Genomic DNA, 20696 nt, shown 5'->3' with positions numbered 1-20696 from the left:
GTATTAACAGGAATAGCTAAAAATCCAATATGTATGAAGATTAAAATGGATAGTCATGGTCTAGAGATATACATATACACACTAACATTTCATTACTGTAAGCATAGAGTTTTCTGTGATTAGTTTCTAGAAATAGGATTTCTCAATGTTGAAAGCTGATATGATCTGTTCTGTAATGAAGTATCTACCATGCATGCCCGTTTCCAACCTTATACTGCTGACATCTCACAGTGCTGTCTTTGAGAAGGTTGTTCCATTTCAGAGATATGGGAAATTCCAAAGTACACAGGGAAAAGATTTAAATGTTAAAAGAAGCACACACCTTCAGTTATTGCCCCACTACAGAATATTCTATGTAAATGTACAGTAAGGTCTCAGAGTGCGCGACCCTGCTCTTATGCGTCTGACCTTGATCCCACCCCCTCCATCCTGTTTAAACCACCTGCAAGCGGCTCTGGTTCAATGCCCCTGCCAGCTCACAAGCTGCCTGCCTGCCTGCTCTTCCCCTGCCTCGAGCATCTCTGATGTGACACCCCCGCTGCTGGCTCACACGCTGCCCCTCCCCCGCCCCATGTGGCTCCTGTGCAATGCCCCCTGCCTGCTCACCACCCAGGCACGGCTCTGGTTCTGGCTCAACTCCCTGTCCTCCCACAGACCAGTTCACCACCTGCACTCAACTCCACCCCTAACCCACCCTAGGCTTAGTTCACCCCCCTCCCCCACCTGCCTCCTACAGCCCCAACCCACCTCCCCGTTTAACCCTCTCCAACTGTTTCTCCCCCCTCCCCGCCCCCGCAGCCCAGGACTTATCTTTCAAGCTGCTTCCCCAGCTGCAGAACATGTGTTCTGCCAGGGAAAAGACAGAGCCCACCTTGCACAAAATCTGGGTTACACGAGGCTGCGTGGAACGGAACCCTCCCGTGCTCTGAGACCTTACTGTAGAGTATGAATTGAAAATAGGCTGTATATGAAAAGAGGACACAAATTTTAAGCACATGTATTTCAGAAGTCTTATTTTGCTGATTCTGCAGGCATTTAATATTTGTAAGTAAAAGAAACTGACATTAAGTGATTTCTTGTAACAAGCTGATTTATCTTGAATGCATACCATTTAGAGCAGCGTTGAAGAAAGAAATACAGGTGGATTGTGTCAATACAGTGCACGTTCATGATGATTAAGCCTTCTCTATAATGAAGAAAGGCAGATATGAGTATGTATGTATGTAAATGTAAGGGTTATCAACAAAAATTGTCTGCAAAATGTTCTATGTTCTAATCAACAACTGCATAATTCTCATGATTTATGGGAAAAAAACTGAAAGACAAAGAAACAAGGGATTACCTACCTGCCATGGATAAACACGGCCTCCTATGTGAAACATACAGCTTTGGAAATGGCTGGGATTTGCCTAAATATGAGATGTTCTAAATTCTCCCATGATTAGCTGCCAATTCAAGGTCAGAAACTACATCAGGATCCAGAAGGCATGCCTTTGAAAACACACAGAAGAGTGAGTTGTATTTTACAGGCAAAACTGGAATCTAAATTAGTTTGTACAGTGCATTGAAAGTGTAACACTATAAAAATGTAAGTTATCAAAATTGCTTAAGTATCAGTTCACTAAATACACTAAAGCAAACTTTAACCTTTACATCCATTTTTCTAACTATAGCTGAGACGACAACACTGGCATACTATAAGTAACTGGAACCCTCCAGCTGAGGGATATTTTGAAGAGCCTGGACAAAAGGTACTTCTCCCAAAAATTTGATATGGCTTATGCTGAAACCTATGCAATAGAATTATATCAGTTTGCAAGTAAAGTTTTCCCTTAATTCTGTTCACTTTCCCCTCAGCACTGTGATCCAGCCATTAATATAATCTCTGTGATCCCTTCTCTCTGCAAAACTTTACGGGCCACATTTGGACCTGGTTTATCTAGCTTAAGCACGTATGGTAAAATAGGCTAATGAGGTTTTGATGTTTCACTTAAAATAGGGGTAGTAGTATAATTAAAATATGGCTTCCATCCACAAATCTAAAAGAAACAAATGTTGCTGATTTAGTATCCCAGAGGAATACATGTTGCAAAACACTGTCATTGGGGTATCAGGCCCTTCACTTGTAGATCACTGGCTCAAATCTGCCATAAACCACTGATGACAGAAAGCTGTTACTACCAGATGGCTCTTTGGTGCAAAATGAGGTGAGGGAATGGGTGCCCACCTTTTCATTGGACACCCTTGATGGCTCTCTGAACAGATATGAAATGGGCTGAGTATGCAAGGAGACTGAAATACTTCTGCATTTGAAGTGGTCACTTGTGAAACAATAAGGGTCAATATGAGAGAGCTTGCACTGATCCTTCCATGATGTAGCTATTCTGTGGAAAGATAGTGACCACATTTTAAAATCATGTGTCCAGCACTTTTCACTGCATTCTTTAAAATCTTTAGATTTTTTTAAAGTGTAACTACTTTTCACAGAAGAAAATTTTTCCATTAGCAATAATCGAGCCTCAGATTATCCTCATTGACGACGATACTACCACTGAAAAGATCATTGCCACCTGCTCTGCAATCCTGCTGACTTCAATTGAATCATGTGAGTCAGAACTACACCTGATGTTCATTGTGCTATTAACTTAAGTCCCACATAGTTTCTACTTATTTGGGTTTTACAAAACTGGACACTAGTCTTATTCTTGGCCCAAAACTGATTTGCCCTCTAATACAATCAGACTATTAGCCATTTAGATACATAGATTTTTGTGTTCTTTTATGTTTCTGCGGTGCCTACCTGTAACACAAACAGGTTCCTATCCTGACTGCTACACTACCACAATACTAATATAGCCATTAAAAAAAATTCACAATTTTTAAAAAGGCCATTTTTAAATTTAGGATTACAGTGTTCTCTGCACAGTAGCACTTGGCTAATCAACACTAGCCCAGCAGCTGAGTTTTTGTCAGTGACACAGAACAGATAAGGGAACAAAAAAGTAGTCATGATCTTCTTAAGTATCAACAAAGAATTCTGTGATTTAAAGGCATCAAGGTTTGCAATAAGTTCTGCTTTTGAATTTGAGGCAAGTATACACAATGAAGTAATGAAACCAGACTATTTATCACTTTAACCACCTTGGAAAAACTGTCTTGAAAGATTACCAGCCCAGGCACAAATTCTACTCACATGCCTTTGTTATGGTGATTACAACATGAATTTTACTGCATTATCAAACTTAATTATTTGCTTTAGGTGAGTAAATTCTTGTCAGGCTTCTTTTGAATAGTGTGAATTTACTTCATGATTTTTTTGAAATTCAGCATATTTTTATGTAATAAATGTGGATAGCAAATATTGTTGGAGCCTTTAATGAAATTGTACAGCTAATTTACGAACTTACATTCAGAATATCACTCATCTTATACTACATAAGTTAATTTGTAGGGTCTCCCCAGGCTTACCCTAGAATAATAATTTTTAGCTGCAGCTTGATCTTGTTGTATGCCTAGGCCAACCTGGAGACATCTAGCAAAGTAGAAAGCAGCCATAGCAATCCCTTTGGCTATATATACAGGAAGGCAATCGGTTGTCTTTGCTAACATATCAATGTTATCGTTTTCTGCAATCCTGTTGTAAAATTTACAATACAAAGGTTAGAGGTGAGTATTTCAAGCCTTGATAGAAATCAGCTATATGAAATATAAATAGAGAGCACCAAAGCATATGCTTTGTGTCCAATTTGGTTAAGTTGGGAATTCTCTTGATGACGCTATGAATTTATAGCCTCTGCTGCAAAATATGTTTAATGGTACACATTGATTTGAGCAATTGAACGTGACTCTATTTTGAGTAACCTTGTTTCATATAAGAAATAGGGAGCAAATACACGATCACAGTGGTCATTTTCACCACAACTGCAGTAACTATAATAAAGTGCTTAACGCAAATTGTTTCTACCATGCTTAAATTTGAGTTAATGGCAAAGCTTTACAATTTTGTAAAAAAAAAAAAAAGCAAAAGCATCATTCCAGATCATTAACATGGATTTACCAATATCTTATCTGACATTCTAGGAGAACCTTTGAAAACTTCAGGTGAAGAGGACTAAGGCCATCACCCGCTGGATGTCCCTGATAGAAATTACTAACTCTTAATGAACTAGAGTTCAACTGTGGTTTGCTAATACACTCAAATGGATTTTGAATTTTTTAAAAAGACTCAAATTTGATACAGCACTTTAGCAGTAGTGCCCAGAGGGGAGGGGGCAGGAATATTTATTTATTTATTTAAATCCTATCAGTGCACCAGTCTGCCAGGTTTGCTGTTATTGATAAACTCCCTCTTGAGTGGCCTGGTAAACAAGCATGCACATAAGGTTTCCAAACAATGTATGTGAGTAATGTCATGTTTATTCATAAGTCAGGATGTGCAACTGACCATCTGCAAAGAGCTGTTAAATATATAAAGTAAAACAGACAAATAAAAACAGTGTTTCAGTAAAACTAGTGGTAAAATATTTAAGTATAACATTCACAGATGAAGCTATGATTTTTCAAGTTTGTATTTTTAACTATATTTTCCAGTTAAAATTATATTTATAGATCTAAAATAAAAAAACACTACTTTGCAAGATTCTTCTTTTTCTTGCACTGTGAGATATTAGCAGTGTCAAACTGTTACAGGGAAAACATAAAATCCCGACTTTCAGCCTTGGTAGGAAAACAGAGAAGCTTATTCAGTTGTTTTGTTTTAAACTATAGAAGTGCTATTAAGTCAGACATATTGTATGGGTTACTATCAGTGAATCTGATTGATTGTTTAATACTCCACAAATCATTGCCTACTAAGTTATTCACATGTATCAACAGTAGTGTTCTACCACCTAATGTGATCGCCTTTAGCAAACGACAGCTAAAACCAGGAGATATGCTGCCCCATTAAATTTGTATCAAGCAACAACCTGGCTCTTGCAGTTTAATGTCTTCTGATAAGACACACAAGGAAATGTATTTCTGCCCTCCCTTTCAAAATATAGAATGCTAGTGAAAATAAAAGCCAATGAATAAACCTTAATGAACACGGACAGACAGAAGACGGAGCGACTGATACAGTCTACTGGATGTTTTGTTAAAGGGGGTACCATGGCGACGACCTTAGTTTAAAGAAAGCAATACAGAACCGGAAGACAACTATTTGAGACTAGTGTCCAAGTGGCTAACCCCAACGCCAAAAAATAACGCATGAGCAGGAGGACGGTTCTATGTTACAGGCCAAGTCAATATATCTCAGGTCACTTGGGTGCGAAAACCCTCCCTCTGCCCCCTGAAGTTAAGTTTTGGACTGTGCACAATGGCACTATGTCGACAACAGATGCTCTTGCCAAAGTGGCCAAACTATGCCGAGGGGAGAGCAGTCTGCTGTTGGCCTAGCACAACTTCCCCAGATGTACCACAATGGTGCAGCTGCATCGCAGCGGCGGTGTTAGTGCAGTGCTGCCGCGTAGACGTGCCCTGAGATGTGACTGAAAATAAGTACATGATACAGAGCTCACTTTGATGTTGGTGGGAGTGATGCAAGCCTGAAAAAGAGCAGTTAAGTCATGCTTTTATGAAATGAATGCCCCAGATATGGGCATGCTGACTTGGCAGTGACAGAAGTACTATAGCTCTTTTATATAGTGCAGCAAATTGGTGTACAGAAGGTCTCTGGGGGCACACTGGGATAGGAGTAAAGAAAATACTAATGCCTGATATAACAAGTGCTGGCAGATTTCTGTCCCAAGAACATCTACAGTGCTACTGAGCTGGGATAGCTTTGGGCAAAATCACAATACATTTTCCTTCAGAAGTTATTTATGGTTACAACCTATTACTGCTTCTTTCTGAAAACCTGACTACAGCTAACAAGGTACGCCCTTTAATTGTCAGAATAGCCTGCTGAACCACTGTGGTTAAAGGACAAACTCCAACTGGTAGTCATCCACCGGCCATATCATTCTATCTTCACTCAATGGGAAAGAATGAGAGTCTAGGCTGAGGGCCAGTGTGAATCTTGTAGGTTCAATGGTGAATAAAAGTTGTTTGACTGACTATCTCAATTTACTGACTGTCAACGTGATCCTGAAATGTGAATCTTGAAATTCTGCCACTCCTAGTTTGATGTAATTTTCCTCAGCAGTGTATTTTGGTCTTCATTCCTTAAAACTTTTACAGCAATCTGATGAATAGATGCATTTTTACCATTTGAAGGATGTTTTGTATGTATCTTGGTGAATCACTGTCTCCTTTTCCTTCAGAAACTGAATGATCTGATTGATGGGTTGAATCTAATGTAAAGCTTTGGTAGCAAAATATGACATCTGAGGGTTTTATAATGGGACATTTGGTCACATAGAAGTTGAAAAACTGAGGCCAACATAATTCTCCTCTTCAGCGTGTTCTGGATTTCACACACAGTGAATGACACATTTGTCTTGACCAGAATGTATTATTTAATCTAAACTATCATGGCTTAACAAATTCTTTGGTTGCATCATTTTTATATAGAGAAACAAAGCAGTATTTGTGTTCTGAGAACACATTATAATGGTGTACTGAAAAGTACTACCACTTGAAACCTTAGAAGTGCCAGGTGTGTCATCAGTAAGATCCACAGGAACTGTCAGATTACCTACTCTTGGGGAAAAGGAAACAGGGAAATGCTGACTGCAAAATTGATGTGAATGAGAAGATTGAGGGGGAATGGAATAGGTGTGCTCTGTGTGTGTGTGTGTGTGTGTGTGTGTGTGTGTGTGTGTGTGTGTAATTAAAAAAAAAAAAAAAAAAGTAAACATGGATAACCTACCCACCCCAAAGGAAACCTTATCAAGGATGACCAGAAGGCTGAGGGTAGTTTTCTTTCCTTGTTCCCAGACGAAATCATTGAAGTTAGAAAAGCTGAGAGCCATGCACTGTTGACAAGTAAATAGATGGCTGCCTGAGCACTGGCTGAAACTCTGCTAGGGACAGGAGGGCCATTTTAATATTCTGACAGGTTTGGGGCCAGCTAGAAACTGGAAGTGGAGAGCAGCACTTGTCTTTTTCTAGATGGAAACATGAAAAATCAAACCCTTACCCAAACACATTAGAAACTCAAAAGAAAGTTTGCTTAGAATGTGGAAGAGGGGAGAGTTGTTTTAAAGTAATTTGTCTGTCACTATATGAAACTATCTCCTTGCACATCTTATGAATTTTGGTAAACATGGAAGATGGCTGCAAATTATGAGAAATGACATGAAATCACAGAGCAGGCCTCTCTTCTTGATAGTTCTGCTCATTCACTGCATAAAACTTTTGCAGCACTGAGACAAGACAGAGTTAACATAGTCTGAATATTTGTTTTATATTACATCCTACATTATTTACAGCCTTACTCTAGGCATAAGATGTGGTATAGGCCCCTGTCACACCTTTTATTTAGTTGTATTAAAATGTAACCAAAATAACTTGGAGAATGTCATTTCAGTGTATGCTTGTTTTCATACTTGATCTCAATTTCTGCTCCAGTGATTATTTCCACTTCCTTGTGAATCAAGGAGGAAGGATGGTGTTGAACTGAATAATGGAAGGTTTCATAATAATTAGGGCCTTAATTTTGTCCAAGTTCTGTCATTTGCTTTTTGAAGATTGAGTATGGCAGTTAAATCTGGTATCTCCAGTAGGGAATTACATACTTGATTGGCGTGAGTTTGAACTTTAGCTAAAAAATTATTTTTATCTTTAACTTCTATGATCTTAAGTCAAGAACTAAGACATTTAACTCAAATTAATTCACCTTCTGGCAAGTGCAGCAGCTTTGATATAAAATTTTCTTTTGTAGTAATATTCCACAAGATGGCCTTGAGCATAGACATTTCCACGTTCTGCTGCTTCCTTCAAGCACTCCAAAGCAGCCTTTGTATTTTGATGTATGCCTTGTCCATAGAGATACATAACACCAAGTATACCCTGTGACTCCAGACTTCCATTGCCACAAGCTTCAGAATGCCAGAAAAATGCCTACAGAACAGGCACAAAGTTGTTACTTAAACCTATTTCCTGTATTTGTGCAGTCCTGTGTCCTGCCACTACAGTTGGTCATTTCTTAAACATACCCACAACCATAAATCTTAATCCCACTTCACAATACTGATTAAGATTCAGATCTGATACTCCTGCTAATTTTTTCATTAGAAAATCCAGACTACTAGTGTCAGGGGATTAAAATAAGAGATTTTCTTTCTGTATATATGCTAATTTGGTCCTAAATAAGTGAAAAGATCAACAACCAGGGCACATGTTATAAATAAACTACAGCAATCTCTTTCTGGACCTCCTCACAGATCCAAAATGAATATGGACATTGTGTCATGCTCTGTAAATGGCAGAACTCATCATTACCTTTTTCAGATCTTTTGGATCTGATGTAGAATAAAACATTCCCAGGGTACTTTGAGCCTTTACACTTGCTTTTGGATTCCCATGGTCTGCAGCAATAATCCACAACCTGAAAAACAAGGAGGGAAGTATAAGTTATATTACAACATGATATCTTATCAATCATGAAGAAATGAGATCAAATTACCTTTCAGCTTCTTTATCGGAATGCTTAACACCACATCCTTCAAAATAAGCTCTGCCAAGATTGTATGCAGCAGCATATTTTAAATGTCTTGCTTTAGGGGAGTCAGAGTTGATGATTATTTTCATGTACTCTATTCCTTTTTCCTTAGAGAGAAACAGATTTTAATCATACTTTTCCTGGAATTTTAATTTTGTCTTTATCACCTGAAATTAAGCGACATATTACTCTCAAAGAACTTTTCAGTTCTCAAACAGCCTGAATGTTTAAAAAAAAAAAAAGTGATCAGTTAAGAGCGTATAAAAAGTCTAATTCTTAATTTTAAATATTTCATTTTTTAAAAACTCAGTTATGCTGTATTTTTATGGAAAAGATGAACTACCTTGTCTAAAGCTGATACTGCATGGGATGTCAGTTTAAGATGACACACAATTCCTGCTCAAGCTTTCATTTCACCTACTGCAGACCATCATTAAAGATTTTGCTACCCACAGCACCCAGCTCAGAAAGTTTAACAATACTAGTTATTTTCTGAAATTAAAGCCATTCCTTATACAATGAGTCCCAAAAAAGACAGTCTCTCTCTACTAGTAAAAGGACTAATACATTGAGTTGAAAGTGTATTAAAGCAATACTGTTTAAAGAAAAAGCTTTTATTAGGACCATTTCTTCAACTCATTAATGGGCCTCTATGTGCATCCCTATGGCTCTGCCTACATGGAACAAATTGCAGGGATGGGGGTTTCACTTTTATAATACTTGTACTGATTGTTTTACTTGTTTAAGATCTATTACATATTTAAAGTTATGTAACTGACAAGTAAGTTTAGAATAGCTGTATAATGACTTACTGGGTCTTCTTTAGTCCCCAATCCATCATAATACATTACACCCAGCTGATAGAGAGCTTGAAAATCCGTCTCCTTGATTTTTTCAAATTGTATAAGTGCGTCTTCATACCATCCCTGAATATGACAATAAGCAATCAAGTAGTTCATTACAGTGTGTATAACAAATGAACTCTTTAGCATAATTTATTTTTAAACTAGAGCATTTGCTCAGGGAACATGACAAATCATACAGATGCAGAAAGGAACAAAAATATTTTATATGATTAAAAACAGCAGCTGAAAGTCACTTCAGCAATTGGAACAAGTAAGATTGATGTAATAGTGAATCAGAAGGAAACATTTAGGACTGCCAGCCACAATTTGTTACTGTATATAAGTGTGTATGGACCACAAAAAAAAAATTACCATAGCTATGTATCACTTTACCCCACTGCATACTGCCCCAAAAATGTCACTATTTGTAGAAATAGGAAAAATATTTTCAGAAAACCTTGTTTCTTCCTAATTAATCTCCCCATTTAACTCTATCCTTATTCCTAACTCTAATCCTTATTTAACTCTATCCTTATTCCACAAAGCATGTTCTTAATTCCACAAAGCATGTTCTTAATTTTAAGCATTCATTTAAATAACTTTTAAATCACTGACCACAGTGAGATTCTAAGCACACCTTCAAAGATAAGCAGCTGTTTATGTGCTTTACTGGATAAAAATGCTTAAAAGCTTCATTAAATTGGGGCCTACACTTGTGATCACACAGCAAGACTCCACTACCACAGATGTATGAGGGATTTTTTTTTTTGGTTTTGCTTTACAGCAAGCTGATAAAGGAGTACTAGAATTCTACAGTGAGAATTGAAGTGGACACAAATGTAACTTACAGTTTACTGAGAGGCACCTAGCTGAGTTCCTCTTTATACACACTCCTCATGCCGGAAGCTGACCACCTTTATTTGCTTCCAGTAAAAACTGAAGTTCCTAGCCTCCATTATGGTTTCACAGAAGAATAGCTAATACATGTGATTTATCCAGCACTAGAAACAAATTGATGCCAGTGAAGACATATCTGTATGTGGCAGTTTTAAGAGTTCAAGCAGCAGCCTTTACAATGTTTGCTACTTTAACTCAGGAAGAAATCAGTTTTTAAATACTCAGTAAAATAATGACAGCAGAAGCCTGTTAGTTGAGGATTTTGATATCCTGATTTAAAGGTACCTATTTCTTAATTTAAAAAACTGTAAAAGCAATGAAAATACTATACTGAACAAAAGTAATACATCATATTTCCTAATTTTTTTTATTTGACAATAACTGTTTAAACAGCTTTCAGCTGGATTAAATGCCTTTTACTCATGCTGTCTTACTTAACTAGTAGGTATTACCCTTTAGCCTAAATCACCTCCGTTGGGAGATGCATCAAAACAGCCAACCTATGTAATTGTCCCCTTTAAAAATAATTAACAAAATCTGAAAATAGCAATAGCATTTTATACCTACCTGGTTTTAGATATCAGAAAAGGTGGAGCTGCAGGTTGCAAGCCTCTTAAACCACAATTTTATTAGCTCAAGGAGACAGAGTAATGGGTAAACTGTGCAACAGCATAATAAAACCTTTTCTGTATTAAACTACAGTAAGAAAGCCCAACAACCTACAGGGGGGCAGTGGGTATGAAAGGCCAGGGTAGGATAGGAGTCTCCCAACCCAGGCACTAGCCATAACCATGTTCCACCCTCCCTCCTCTTTTATCCTGAAAGGGCTCACTCAGTTCCAGCTGGCAACTCTGGCTGGCACTGGAGGAAAGAGAAGGGGATCCTCTGGCTGCTCAGCGGAAGGAGGCTCAGGGCTATTTCAGCTTCAGGGAACAGCAGGTGAGACAGTAGGGTCTGGGTGTGGAAGAGGCTAGCCTTCCTCATGGAGAGGTTCACCTGCTACCCACATACAAGGATCAGGCCTGCTGATGGGGAAGGGGCAATTTCCCTCAGCCCCTTTGAATTGCTGCTGGGGGGGGGCTGCCCTGAGTGCTCCATGCAGCTCTGAGGGCTAGGAAAGGTGCGGGGGGCATGCCATTGAGGTCAGGGCAGCACTAAGGGTGGGCTGTCCTGCCCCTGCCCTTCCAGGGAAGCAGAGCTGCCCCTCCCTGACCCTAGCCCCTCCACATACATTTTGCTCCAAGGCCCATGGTGGATATAGGCGAAAGATTTAGGGCCAGATTCACAAAGGCACTAAGGTGCCCAAAATCTGGACAGTGCCTAGGTCCTAGTTTCATCTCCATTGTGAGGCATGAAACCGCTCTTGAACTCGGTAGGTGCCTAAATTCAATTGCTGCCTATGGTTTCAGAGTACAAGCTCCTGAGATGCTATGCTTCTGCCTCTGTGCATGCGTACGTGTTACTGCCTCACTCCAGGCATCTGGATGCCTATCTGTCACCAAAGCAATTCACAAATGGGGTCGGGGGGAGGCGGACAGAGAAGTGTGTCCACTTGTTATGTGAGGGGTGCAATTCAGTAGGCATGCTGAGGTCACCTACCAGTTCATCATGCAAAACTAGCCAAAGGAGGAGATAACAGTGGTGATTACGGTACAACTATTAGGCCAGTGGGATAGCACAGTCACCTGGAATGTAAGAAACTCTGGTTCAGTCCCCCTCTCTCTGTTAGAGGAGAAAAAAGCATTTGAGCAGCAGACCCTCACCTCTCAGGCCACTGATCTGACCTCTGACATATAGGATATGGGGCTTCTTTAGTGTCTCCTGTTGATCCTGTAGACAAATAAAATTAATGGAGCAAGGGCACTGGTCTCCCTTAGTGATTAGATGTGTACCCTAATCACCAGGCAATAGTGTCATTCTCTCTCTCTCTCTGTCCCCAATGACTAATGTAATATTTATCCGTAGAGAAGGGAGTGAGAGTGTGGTCAGTGGTCAAGGCACCCACCTAGGAGACCCGATGTCCAATTACTCATTATTTATCCCCAGTCTTACAATTTCAACAGGTGGGATGGAGGAAACTGCCCCTCCCGCAATCAGAACAGTCCATACGTCAGTGGTTAAACACTCTCTTGAGGTGAGTGAAACTCCTGATCAAATCCTCAGCCCCACATCCCCCTTTCCACAGCACCCATAGATGAAGGAATTGAACTTGAAGCTCCCACCTGCCAGGTCAGTGCTCCAGCCAGTGGACTAAGAGTTACAAGCTGAGAACTGCCTCCTCTTCCTCCACCCATTTTGTGTGGCGGGAGACAGGTCCCGAATTCATTCTCACAAGAAATGTCTGAGAGGCGGGTAAGCTGCCTGACACGGGGAGCTAGTTTTTGTTCCTGGATTACTCAGCAGAGACAGGTGCTTCCTCATAGCCCAGACCTAAGTGCTTCCCTCCCACAGGGGGACTAAGCACACCCTCATCTCTTTGGTATCTCCCACTGTTTAGCTTAGGTGACTTCCAACCTAACATGCTGGTTTTTTGTGGAAGGCATGCTAAGTGACCATTCCTTCCCGATGCATTGTGCTGGGAGCTTAGGCACCTAGGCCGTGTCTACACTAGCCCCAAACTTCGAAATGGCCATGTAAATGGCCATTTCGAAGTTTACTAATGAAGCGGTGAAATACATATTCTGCGCCTCATTAGCATGCGGGCGGCTGCGGCACTTCGAAATTGATGTGGCTCGCCGCCCGGCTTGTCCCGACGGGGCTCCTTTTCGAAAGGACCCCGCCTAGTTCAAAGTCCCCTTATTCCCATCTGCTCATAGAAATAAGGAGACTTTGAAGTAGGCAGGGTTCTTTCGAAAAGGAGCCCCGTCAGGATGAGCTGCGCGGCGGCGAGCCGCGTCAATTTCGAAGTGCCGCAGCCGCCCGCATGCTAATGAGGCACTGAATATGTATTTCAGCGCTTCATTAGTAACAGTCGAAACGGCCATTTACATGGCCATTTCGAAGTTTGGGGTTAGTGCAGACACGGCCCTAGTGTACTTTATGGATTACAATCCTGTGATTTTAATAGGTGCCAGGCGGCTCAGAATTACAACACATAAGCTCCCCCCTCCTATCCCACTGCCCTCCAGCTGGAAGCAGGCTGCAGATACAAAGGCAGAAATGATCTTCCACTCTTCAGCTGACCACAGAAAGAGAGGAACTGAAGCAAACACAGAGCCTTATCCCTTTACATAACATTACATCGAACACTGTTACTGTTGCATGGCTTTCAACAAGCGTAGTTGGAAAAGAGATTCCTGAATTTTGCAGCAGCAGGAGGTTCCATAGCAGGCAATGATATTATGCAGAGACCACCTCAAAGATGTGATTATTAGTATGCGTCTAGACATGAAGATCTGGTTCAAACTAAACTTCCATACACAACATGGATATCTAATCTCCAGTTAGCCAAGAAACAGTCCGATATTCCACGAGATGGGCCCAATCTTACCTCCACTGAAGTCAATGAGTGTTTTGTCACTCACTTCAGAGAGAACATAACTGGGCCCAATAATTCTGCTTTCAGTGCACTCCCCAGGACTTCAGGCAATGTCTAACATCAGGAGCACTAAACATAATTTCTCAAATTTGAGAATATTTGAAATAATACTGTATCTGTACCTTTATCTCTCTCCCTCCCTTCTGCTTTGCTCCTCCTCCCCTTCTCATTCTTACTCATGGAACAGTGCTTCCCACAGTTGCTTGATGGGTAACTGATTCTGATTTTTTATTTTATTCATATGCGATAAACTGACTGCTGAGCATTCTCCCACCAACTCCAGTACTCCATCAGAATTAACAGCCTAGGTGGAGTTGACAGGAGAGCATCAGCTGTCAACTTATTGCAATGAAGATACTGCAGTAAGTGAACCTAAGCATGTTGACGGCAGCAACGTTATTCACGTAGCTGATGTTACATAATTTTGCCTGACATTTGGCAGTAGTCTAGACTAGGGACTTTGTATATATCTCCTTTTGCAACATTTTCTAGTGTTACCTCTTTTTCCTTGTAAATTATAGAATTTTCTAAAAAGTAAATAATAAAGTACAACCTCTTCAAAGTACAGCTGCCCTCGTAGAAAATATGCCAGAGGATCTCCATCTATGATCCTCTTCGCCAACAGCTTCTCTGCCCTTGCAAACAAAGCGGTATGGCTATAATTCCCTGCTAAAAACAGATATACATGTGTCTAATTACAACAAACAGAATAATATTGTAAGCACACTATTGCATGTAAATTGTAATAGTTCTTTTTTTTACCCTGACAGACATAATTGTTTTTTATTGTTGAATGCGCCACAGACTCAGCTGAAACAGATCAATATTTTATAACAGAGGAAAGAATTTACAATAAAATAAATCTTTATGAAACCATTTATTTTGGCACAAAAGTGTTATAGAGTAAACACTTTCATATCCAGCAGCCCCAGGACTGGGAAGTTGTGGGATATTCAAATATTCTGGATAATAGAGATGTATACCTAGCAATGCATAACACGAAAAAAACAAGATTAGACATTAAGAAACAAACAAAAATGTATGCAGAGCACTTTACCAACAAAACTGGTATTGTACACTGTATTTGTTGTATTTATTTGTATTTACTTTCATTACATGGTTCTTCTGAAAAACATAACTAAAATTTACTTATGGTTAAAATGATGGTAATTTGAGAGTTCTGCATGATAAAATGCTGGATATGAAAAATTTTACTGTATGTATTTGTGTGATGGGAACATGATCTCAGTTGATGTAAACCCATAATTCAAATAAATTCCCTTGTGCAATGATTATCCACCATGTAAAACTGAACTGCTAATGTTTAGAACAGTTTAAGGTCTAAGCTAAACAACAGAAGATATCAGTGAACTTAGATGATACAAACTCCTGGAAGCAAAATCAGGGAATATCTTTTTAAACCCTGATCTTGAAATATGGTGCACAGGGAGCCACATAGGCACAACAGTTCACCTATTTACAATATCTTGCAGGAGCTGGCCCTTACAGAGGCTGAAAAGGAGAAGGAGGAGGAAAGGCATTTTTTCATATGCTAATACATGGACTAGCTGTACATGGCTGACCTTAATTAGGTGTCTAACTCCTAGGCTGGGGCTACACTAGAGAGTTTTGTCGACAGAACGTGCCTTCTGTCGACATAACTCGGGGAGTGTCTAAACTCTTAAAGCATTCTGTTGACAAAGTATCGACAGAACTCTGCATTTTCCTCAACAGTATTAACCCTCAAAAATTTGAGGCATAACAATCTCTGGACAAGCGTACTCAACAAAAATGCAGGCAGTCCTCTTTGCAGAACTGCCATTCTGCTGTCTGGCACCAGAGGGCAGTGCAGTCTGGCAGTTCTCTGTCAACAGAGCAAGTTGTGTGTAGATGCAACCTGTTGACAGAGGGTCTGTCAAGACTGCCCTGTCGACAGTAACTTATGTCGATAGATGCTTCTAGTGTAGACATAGCCCTAAAGCAAAACTGTGGAATTCAAAAAGAGAGACATGCGTATCTCTGGCCTCCAGTTAGGTGCATCAGATCAACTGCATGGTAACTAGGCTCAGGGGGTAGCCTTGTTAGTCTGCAGCATCACAAAAAACAAGTAGTCCTGTAGCACCTTAAAGACTAAAAATTATGTGACTCCGTACTCAGCTAGATGGCTTTTGAAAATCACTTCTACGGGTCCTCACTCTCAAAATATTCTGTGAGCTTAATTTTGAGTGCTCAAGGCTCAAAAGTCCACAGGGACAGAGTGTGTGTGGCAGACTAAGCAAAGCCTAAGTATCCTTGAGAAATCTAAAGCAAAGTCACTCCAAAAATTGAGACTCAAAGGCTACATCTTCGAAGATTTTTATGTGCTTAAAGATTCAGATATACACCTACTGGGCTCTTCAAGAGTCTAGCAAGTTACACACTTCAGTCCTATTTAAATGAACAGGAATTAGGTGTCCATCTGCTTGCACACTTTAAATGTCCCCTTAGGTGCCTATCCAGGACTGCCAACATGGAGGACAAAGATGGTAGTTGCCCTGGGCCCAGCATTTCAAAGGGGACTGAAACACCATTGTCCAGAACTGTGGGCCCCTTTGTGTTCTTTCGTCTGCTGAGCTGGTTCTGACCCTTCTTGCAACAGTTAGTTCAAGTTACCACACTTTTCCCTGCAATCATGCCATCTACATGTTTTTCCCAAACGAAGGCTAAAACTCCTTATTCCAAAGGCTTGAGAAAACAGTAGTAAATGTTACATAATGGTAGCAATTGTTTAAAAAAAGGAAAGATAAAAATTACAAAAACTTGAGAAATTATATTAAAAACTCTCTGTGAAAAAAAAATTATGCTGCCAAAATAGGAAATACCAAGTTTATAGTTGCCATGTAACTTGCCCCTTGTTTGCATGAATTAAGTGACAGTAATTACATAATTGCACAGTATTTGTTTCCAGAAGACCCCTCCCACTCCCCCTCACTTCACTGAGTGCATGGAACAGACATATAAGGGGTACAGGAAAAGTTATGTGGTCAACCATCAACTGCCATTTCCTAACTTCAGAGTACTTTACTTTGCAACCTTCCTTTAACATCATATATTTTTATGTACTATAGAGAGACTGACATGGTGCTTTAGTGAATATTTTCACTGATTTCTGTTTTACTTCAGTGAACATTAATCTTTATGACAATAAAGTCTCACGTTCCTCAACACTGCAGGTGATGAAATCAAGGTGAAATCACCAATGCCACTGTCCTGCTCCACATTTCAGTGAAGATGCTATTACAACAGGAGATCCTTTCTCATCAGTGTAATTAATCCAAATCCAGCTGTTGCTTCTACTGCTGTAAGTTGTACACTACACCGACTTAATAACTTCACCTCCCCAAGAGGTGTAGCATTTAGGTCAATTTAGTAGTTGTCACAGTGTCCGTGTAGACGTTGTGTTGCTTACATCACCCGTTCCTGCCTTTGGTAGCATAAGCTGCCAGCCCAGCACCTTTGAGCTGATCTCTAGACAGGAGTGTAGCTGCGGCTGGGGCCACCCAGTTAGCATGGAATCTCATCCCCTACTCTATCTCTGCCCAGACCTGGAAAACATAGAACAGCAGGTGCACACACCCACAGCCAGGGGAGGAATGGCAGTCACACAACAGCAGAGCTCCTGACAAGTGTGGCATGAATGCTGCAGCAGAAGGAAGGCATATTGCCCAACAGTGGTGGTCATCAAAAACCAGAGGTCTGCTACTTTCAGGGGAGCCCTAGCTGCAGCATCCATCACCCTGCCCGTGCAGAAAGCTGGCTAGATTGGAGGAAATGGGAAAAGGTGCCTTCCCTCAGTCCCTCCTGCCTCCCATCCCTACCACTGGGTGGGCTCAGCGTTTGGGAGAGTGGGTGAACATCCCATGCTAGCTATGCAATTGCTGCTGGAGCACCACCACTCCATTGACATCAACTTCTTCCGTCGGATCAGGGCAGTGGGGTTCTCACATTCAGCCTCATCTGGGGCTGACAGCAGTCAACCCTGCATGTGACTATCAGCTCAGGGTTTCACCCCCCACAGGTTGTCCCATTTAAGTGGTTCCAAGAGTAGTGGTGAGAACATGCACCTCCAGCAAAAGCACACTGTAGACATGAACAGCCATTTTATTATGGTGTTAGCTGTAGCTTGACCTAATTTATGATGACTTAATTTTGTAGTGTAGACAAGCCACCAGAGGTGATAATTAAGTGAACAGGCAAAGCTCTTCTGTTCACACAGTGCTGTCTACATGAGAGAGAACAGGAAGGTCAGTATAACCACCCTGCTCTGGAGTGGATTTTCACACTGCTGAGTGACATAGTTATACTGATATAGATCTGTAGTGTACATGTTGGGTAAGCCTGACCGGTAAGTTACTGGGAGACTGAGGATTGGACTCCAGGAGTCCTATCTTCCAGTCCCTTGTTCCCAGTTGTGCACTGGATGAAGCCTGGTACATGCAATGCCAGTGGGGCCTGGATATCTACTTGGCTAGGAAAGCCCTCATGCAAACCAACTGCTTTGGGGACATTGACTGGCGAAGCAGCTTTCAGCAGGAACACCAAATTACATGGGCTCATGGTGCGTGGGCTCCAGAAGTATTCCTGGCTTGGGGGCTCTGCTTCAGCAAAGTCTGTTGCTGGATCTCTCTCCTGGCCTGGCTCACGTGCACCCCCACCTCCGGTGCATCCCTTGGCCCAGGGGCTCCTACCATGCGCAGCAGCAGAACTAGGGGGCCCCGTGGTCAGTGGGAACTGTGGGGCAGCACCTACAGGCAACAGCTGGGAGAGGCCTCCCGAGCCTCTACCTAGGAGCCACTGCTGGGAGGATTCGGTGGCCAAGTGCCCCACTTCCTCCTGCAACTAAGACCCTCCGACAGCCTGTACCCTTCACCCCATCTTGCACCTCCACCCGCTCGAGCTCCCCTCTGCTCCCGACTCCCTCCCGAAGCCTGCACCCCTACTCCAGAGCCTGGGCCCAGCATCCACCGCCCTCGGGGAGCCGCGGGCAGTGTTGAGAGGGTGGCAGGGGAGCGGGCTCTGTGAGTTCGAGTCCTCCCCGTTTCTTTCTACAGACCTGCCGCCCCCGGCTGCCAGCGCTGATGGGGGCTGCGGGTGTCGCCCCCTGTGCCCTGCCCTTGCTGCTGCTTCATCTGGGAGCTGCCGCCGGGCCTGGGGACGCTCTGCAGGACAGACTCGGAGATACACCCGTGGGGCAGCGCCTCGCTCCTCAACTTCATCTCGCCCTCTGCTGCCGCGCCGCCTGCCCTGCAGCTCACCGCGCACACCCGCTGCAGCCGGGCACAGCCCTCGCACCAGCCCGGCGGGCTCGCGCCAGACCCGGCAGCCCCGGGACGCTCGGCCCGAGCGGCGTGGAGGGCCCGCCCTGTGCCCCCCCACGGGGAAGGACCACACTAGGGCCCCTCGGAGCCTGCGGGACGTGGCGCGCGACTCACGGGGACCGCCGCGGGGGGCCCATCCCGGCCGCCTCGCGGAGCCTGCGACCGCTCCCCGTTGCCAGGTAACGATTATCGCCCCGGGCGGCCGCGAGCTGCCTGCGCCTGGGAGCCGCCGGACGCCCCCTGGTGGTGCTGAGCCACTAGCGCGGTGGGGGGGTGCCCCCCCCCTGCTCAGCGAGGGGCGGGGGTGTCACCACACCCTGCCGCAACGGACGGGACAGACAGCGCGCGGCGAGCCGGGGCTGAGGGGGGCTCCTTGCCAGTGAGTGCAGCAGATCGCGGGGCGGGGCGGGGCGGGGCGGGGCCCACGCCCCTCCCTTCGCTTGTGGGGCCCCTAGGGCAGAGAGCCCGACAGGCCACTGGGCGTGGCGGACGGTCTCGCCCACGGGAGCGCTGTGGCAGAGCCTGCGGCTGTGAGTGTTAAAAAGCTGAAACCAAACCCGGTGGAGGGAAGGCAGGAGAGGGCGTCGGAGGAGAGCGGGTGTCTCCTGGGGGAGAAGGTGAAAAGGGGCGTAACTGGTCACCAAGTACCCCAGGTGGTAAGAAGAAAGGTTAGGAGGCACTGTGAGCGGGGACCTGCGGACCCTCCCCCCCTCCAGCAGGGGTCTGCCCCTGGTTTGCAAGACATTGTGTTTGCCATTGGAGAAATTGGAAAAGGTCTGGAGAAGAACAACAAGAAGGATGAAATGTCTAGAGAACATGAGCTATGAGGGAAGACTGAAAGAACTGGGCTTTTTTTCATTTAGAAAAGAGAAGACTTAAAGGGGACATGATAGCACTTTTCAAGTACCTTAAAGAGGGTTACAAGGAGGAGGGAGAAAAATTGTTTGTTCTCTTTGGCTTCTGAGGATAGGACAAAGAGCAATGGGCTTAACCTGCAGCAAGGGAGGTTTAGATTAGGCATTAGGAGAAACTTCCTAATTGTCAGGATGTTTAAACGCTGGAATAAGTTACAGAGGAAGGTTGTGGAATCTGCATCACTGGAGATATGTAAGAGCAGGTTAGATAAGACACCTAGAAGGGATGATCTAGATGGTGTTTGGTCCTCTCTCTTGAGGTCCCTTCCAGTTCCAGTCTTCTATGATTCTATGTGCTGGTGTATCTGCCCACAGGCAGGCTTGAACCTCAGACTTCCGGAGCTTAGTGCAAGCACCTCTACAGCTTGAGCAAAAGGCTTGCTGGTGGTCAGCTTAGTCTGTAGAGGACACTTTCTCTGTGGTCTAGTTACCACTACATGGGATAGTTAACCATACATAGGTGCATGGGTTATTCAGGGTTGGCAGATTTTGTTGGTTTCC

At 42.8% G+C, this 20696-nt stretch overlaps 1 protein-coding gene, 1 long non-coding RNA gene and 1 pseudogene across 2 annotated transcripts; 1 reads left to right on the top strand and 2 right to left on the bottom strand.

The window, feature by feature from the left end:
* Positions 1-1154: 1154 nt before the first annotated feature.
* LRP2BP (LRP2 binding protein) lies at positions 1155-19179 on the bottom strand. Its single transcript, XM_074991841.1, has 9 exons — positions 19071-19179; positions 14478-14593; positions 9457-9570; positions 8609-8751; positions 8425-8530; positions 7820-8043; positions 3469-3634; positions 1347-1491; positions 1155-1186 (listed from the first exon to the last, which is right to left on the bottom strand). The coding sequence occupies exons 1-8, from the start codon at positions 19177-19179 to the stop codon at positions 1426-1428; spliced, it is 1044 nt and encodes a 347-aa protein (XP_074847942.1). The 3' UTR covers positions 1155-1186; positions 1347-1425.
* Positions 1395-4138, top strand: LOC142012050 (uncharacterized). The gene is made up of 3 exons (XR_012645247.1): positions 1395-1751; positions 2507-2605; positions 4081-4138. It is a non-coding gene; the product is annotated as an uncharacterized LOC142012050 (long non-coding RNA).
* LOC142012942 (U4 spliceosomal RNA) lies at positions 2449-2561 on the bottom strand (annotated as a pseudogene).
* Positions 19180-20696: the final 1517 nt, after the last annotated feature.

Source organism: Carettochelys insculpta, chromosome 4 (assembly GCF_033958435.1).
Source record: "Carettochelys insculpta isolate YL-2023 chromosome 4, ASM3395843v1, whole genome shotgun sequence".
In the NCBI taxonomy this organism is placed as follows: domain Eukaryota; kingdom Metazoa; phylum Chordata; order Testudines; family Carettochelyidae; genus Carettochelys; species Carettochelys insculpta.
The sequence above is the reverse complement of the archived record's forward strand: the minus strand, read 5'-3'. Positions and strand labels throughout refer to the sequence as shown.

Excerpts from the sequence above, each read along its gene's own strand:
- LRP2BP (XM_074991841.1), bottom strand. The coding sequence starts at position 19,179 with ATGAAGTTGAGGAGCGAGGCGCTGCCCCACGGGTGTATCTCCGAGTCT. Across the intron at positions 8,044-8,424 it reads ATCCAAAAGATCTGAAAAAG|GCATTTTTCTGGCATTCTGA; the intron begins GTAATGATGAGT and ends CCTGTTCTGTAG. Across the intron at positions 1,492-3,468 it reads CTAAAAATTATTATTCTAGG|GCATGCCTTCTGGATCCTGA; the intron begins GTAAGCCTGGGG and ends GTGTTTTCAAAG.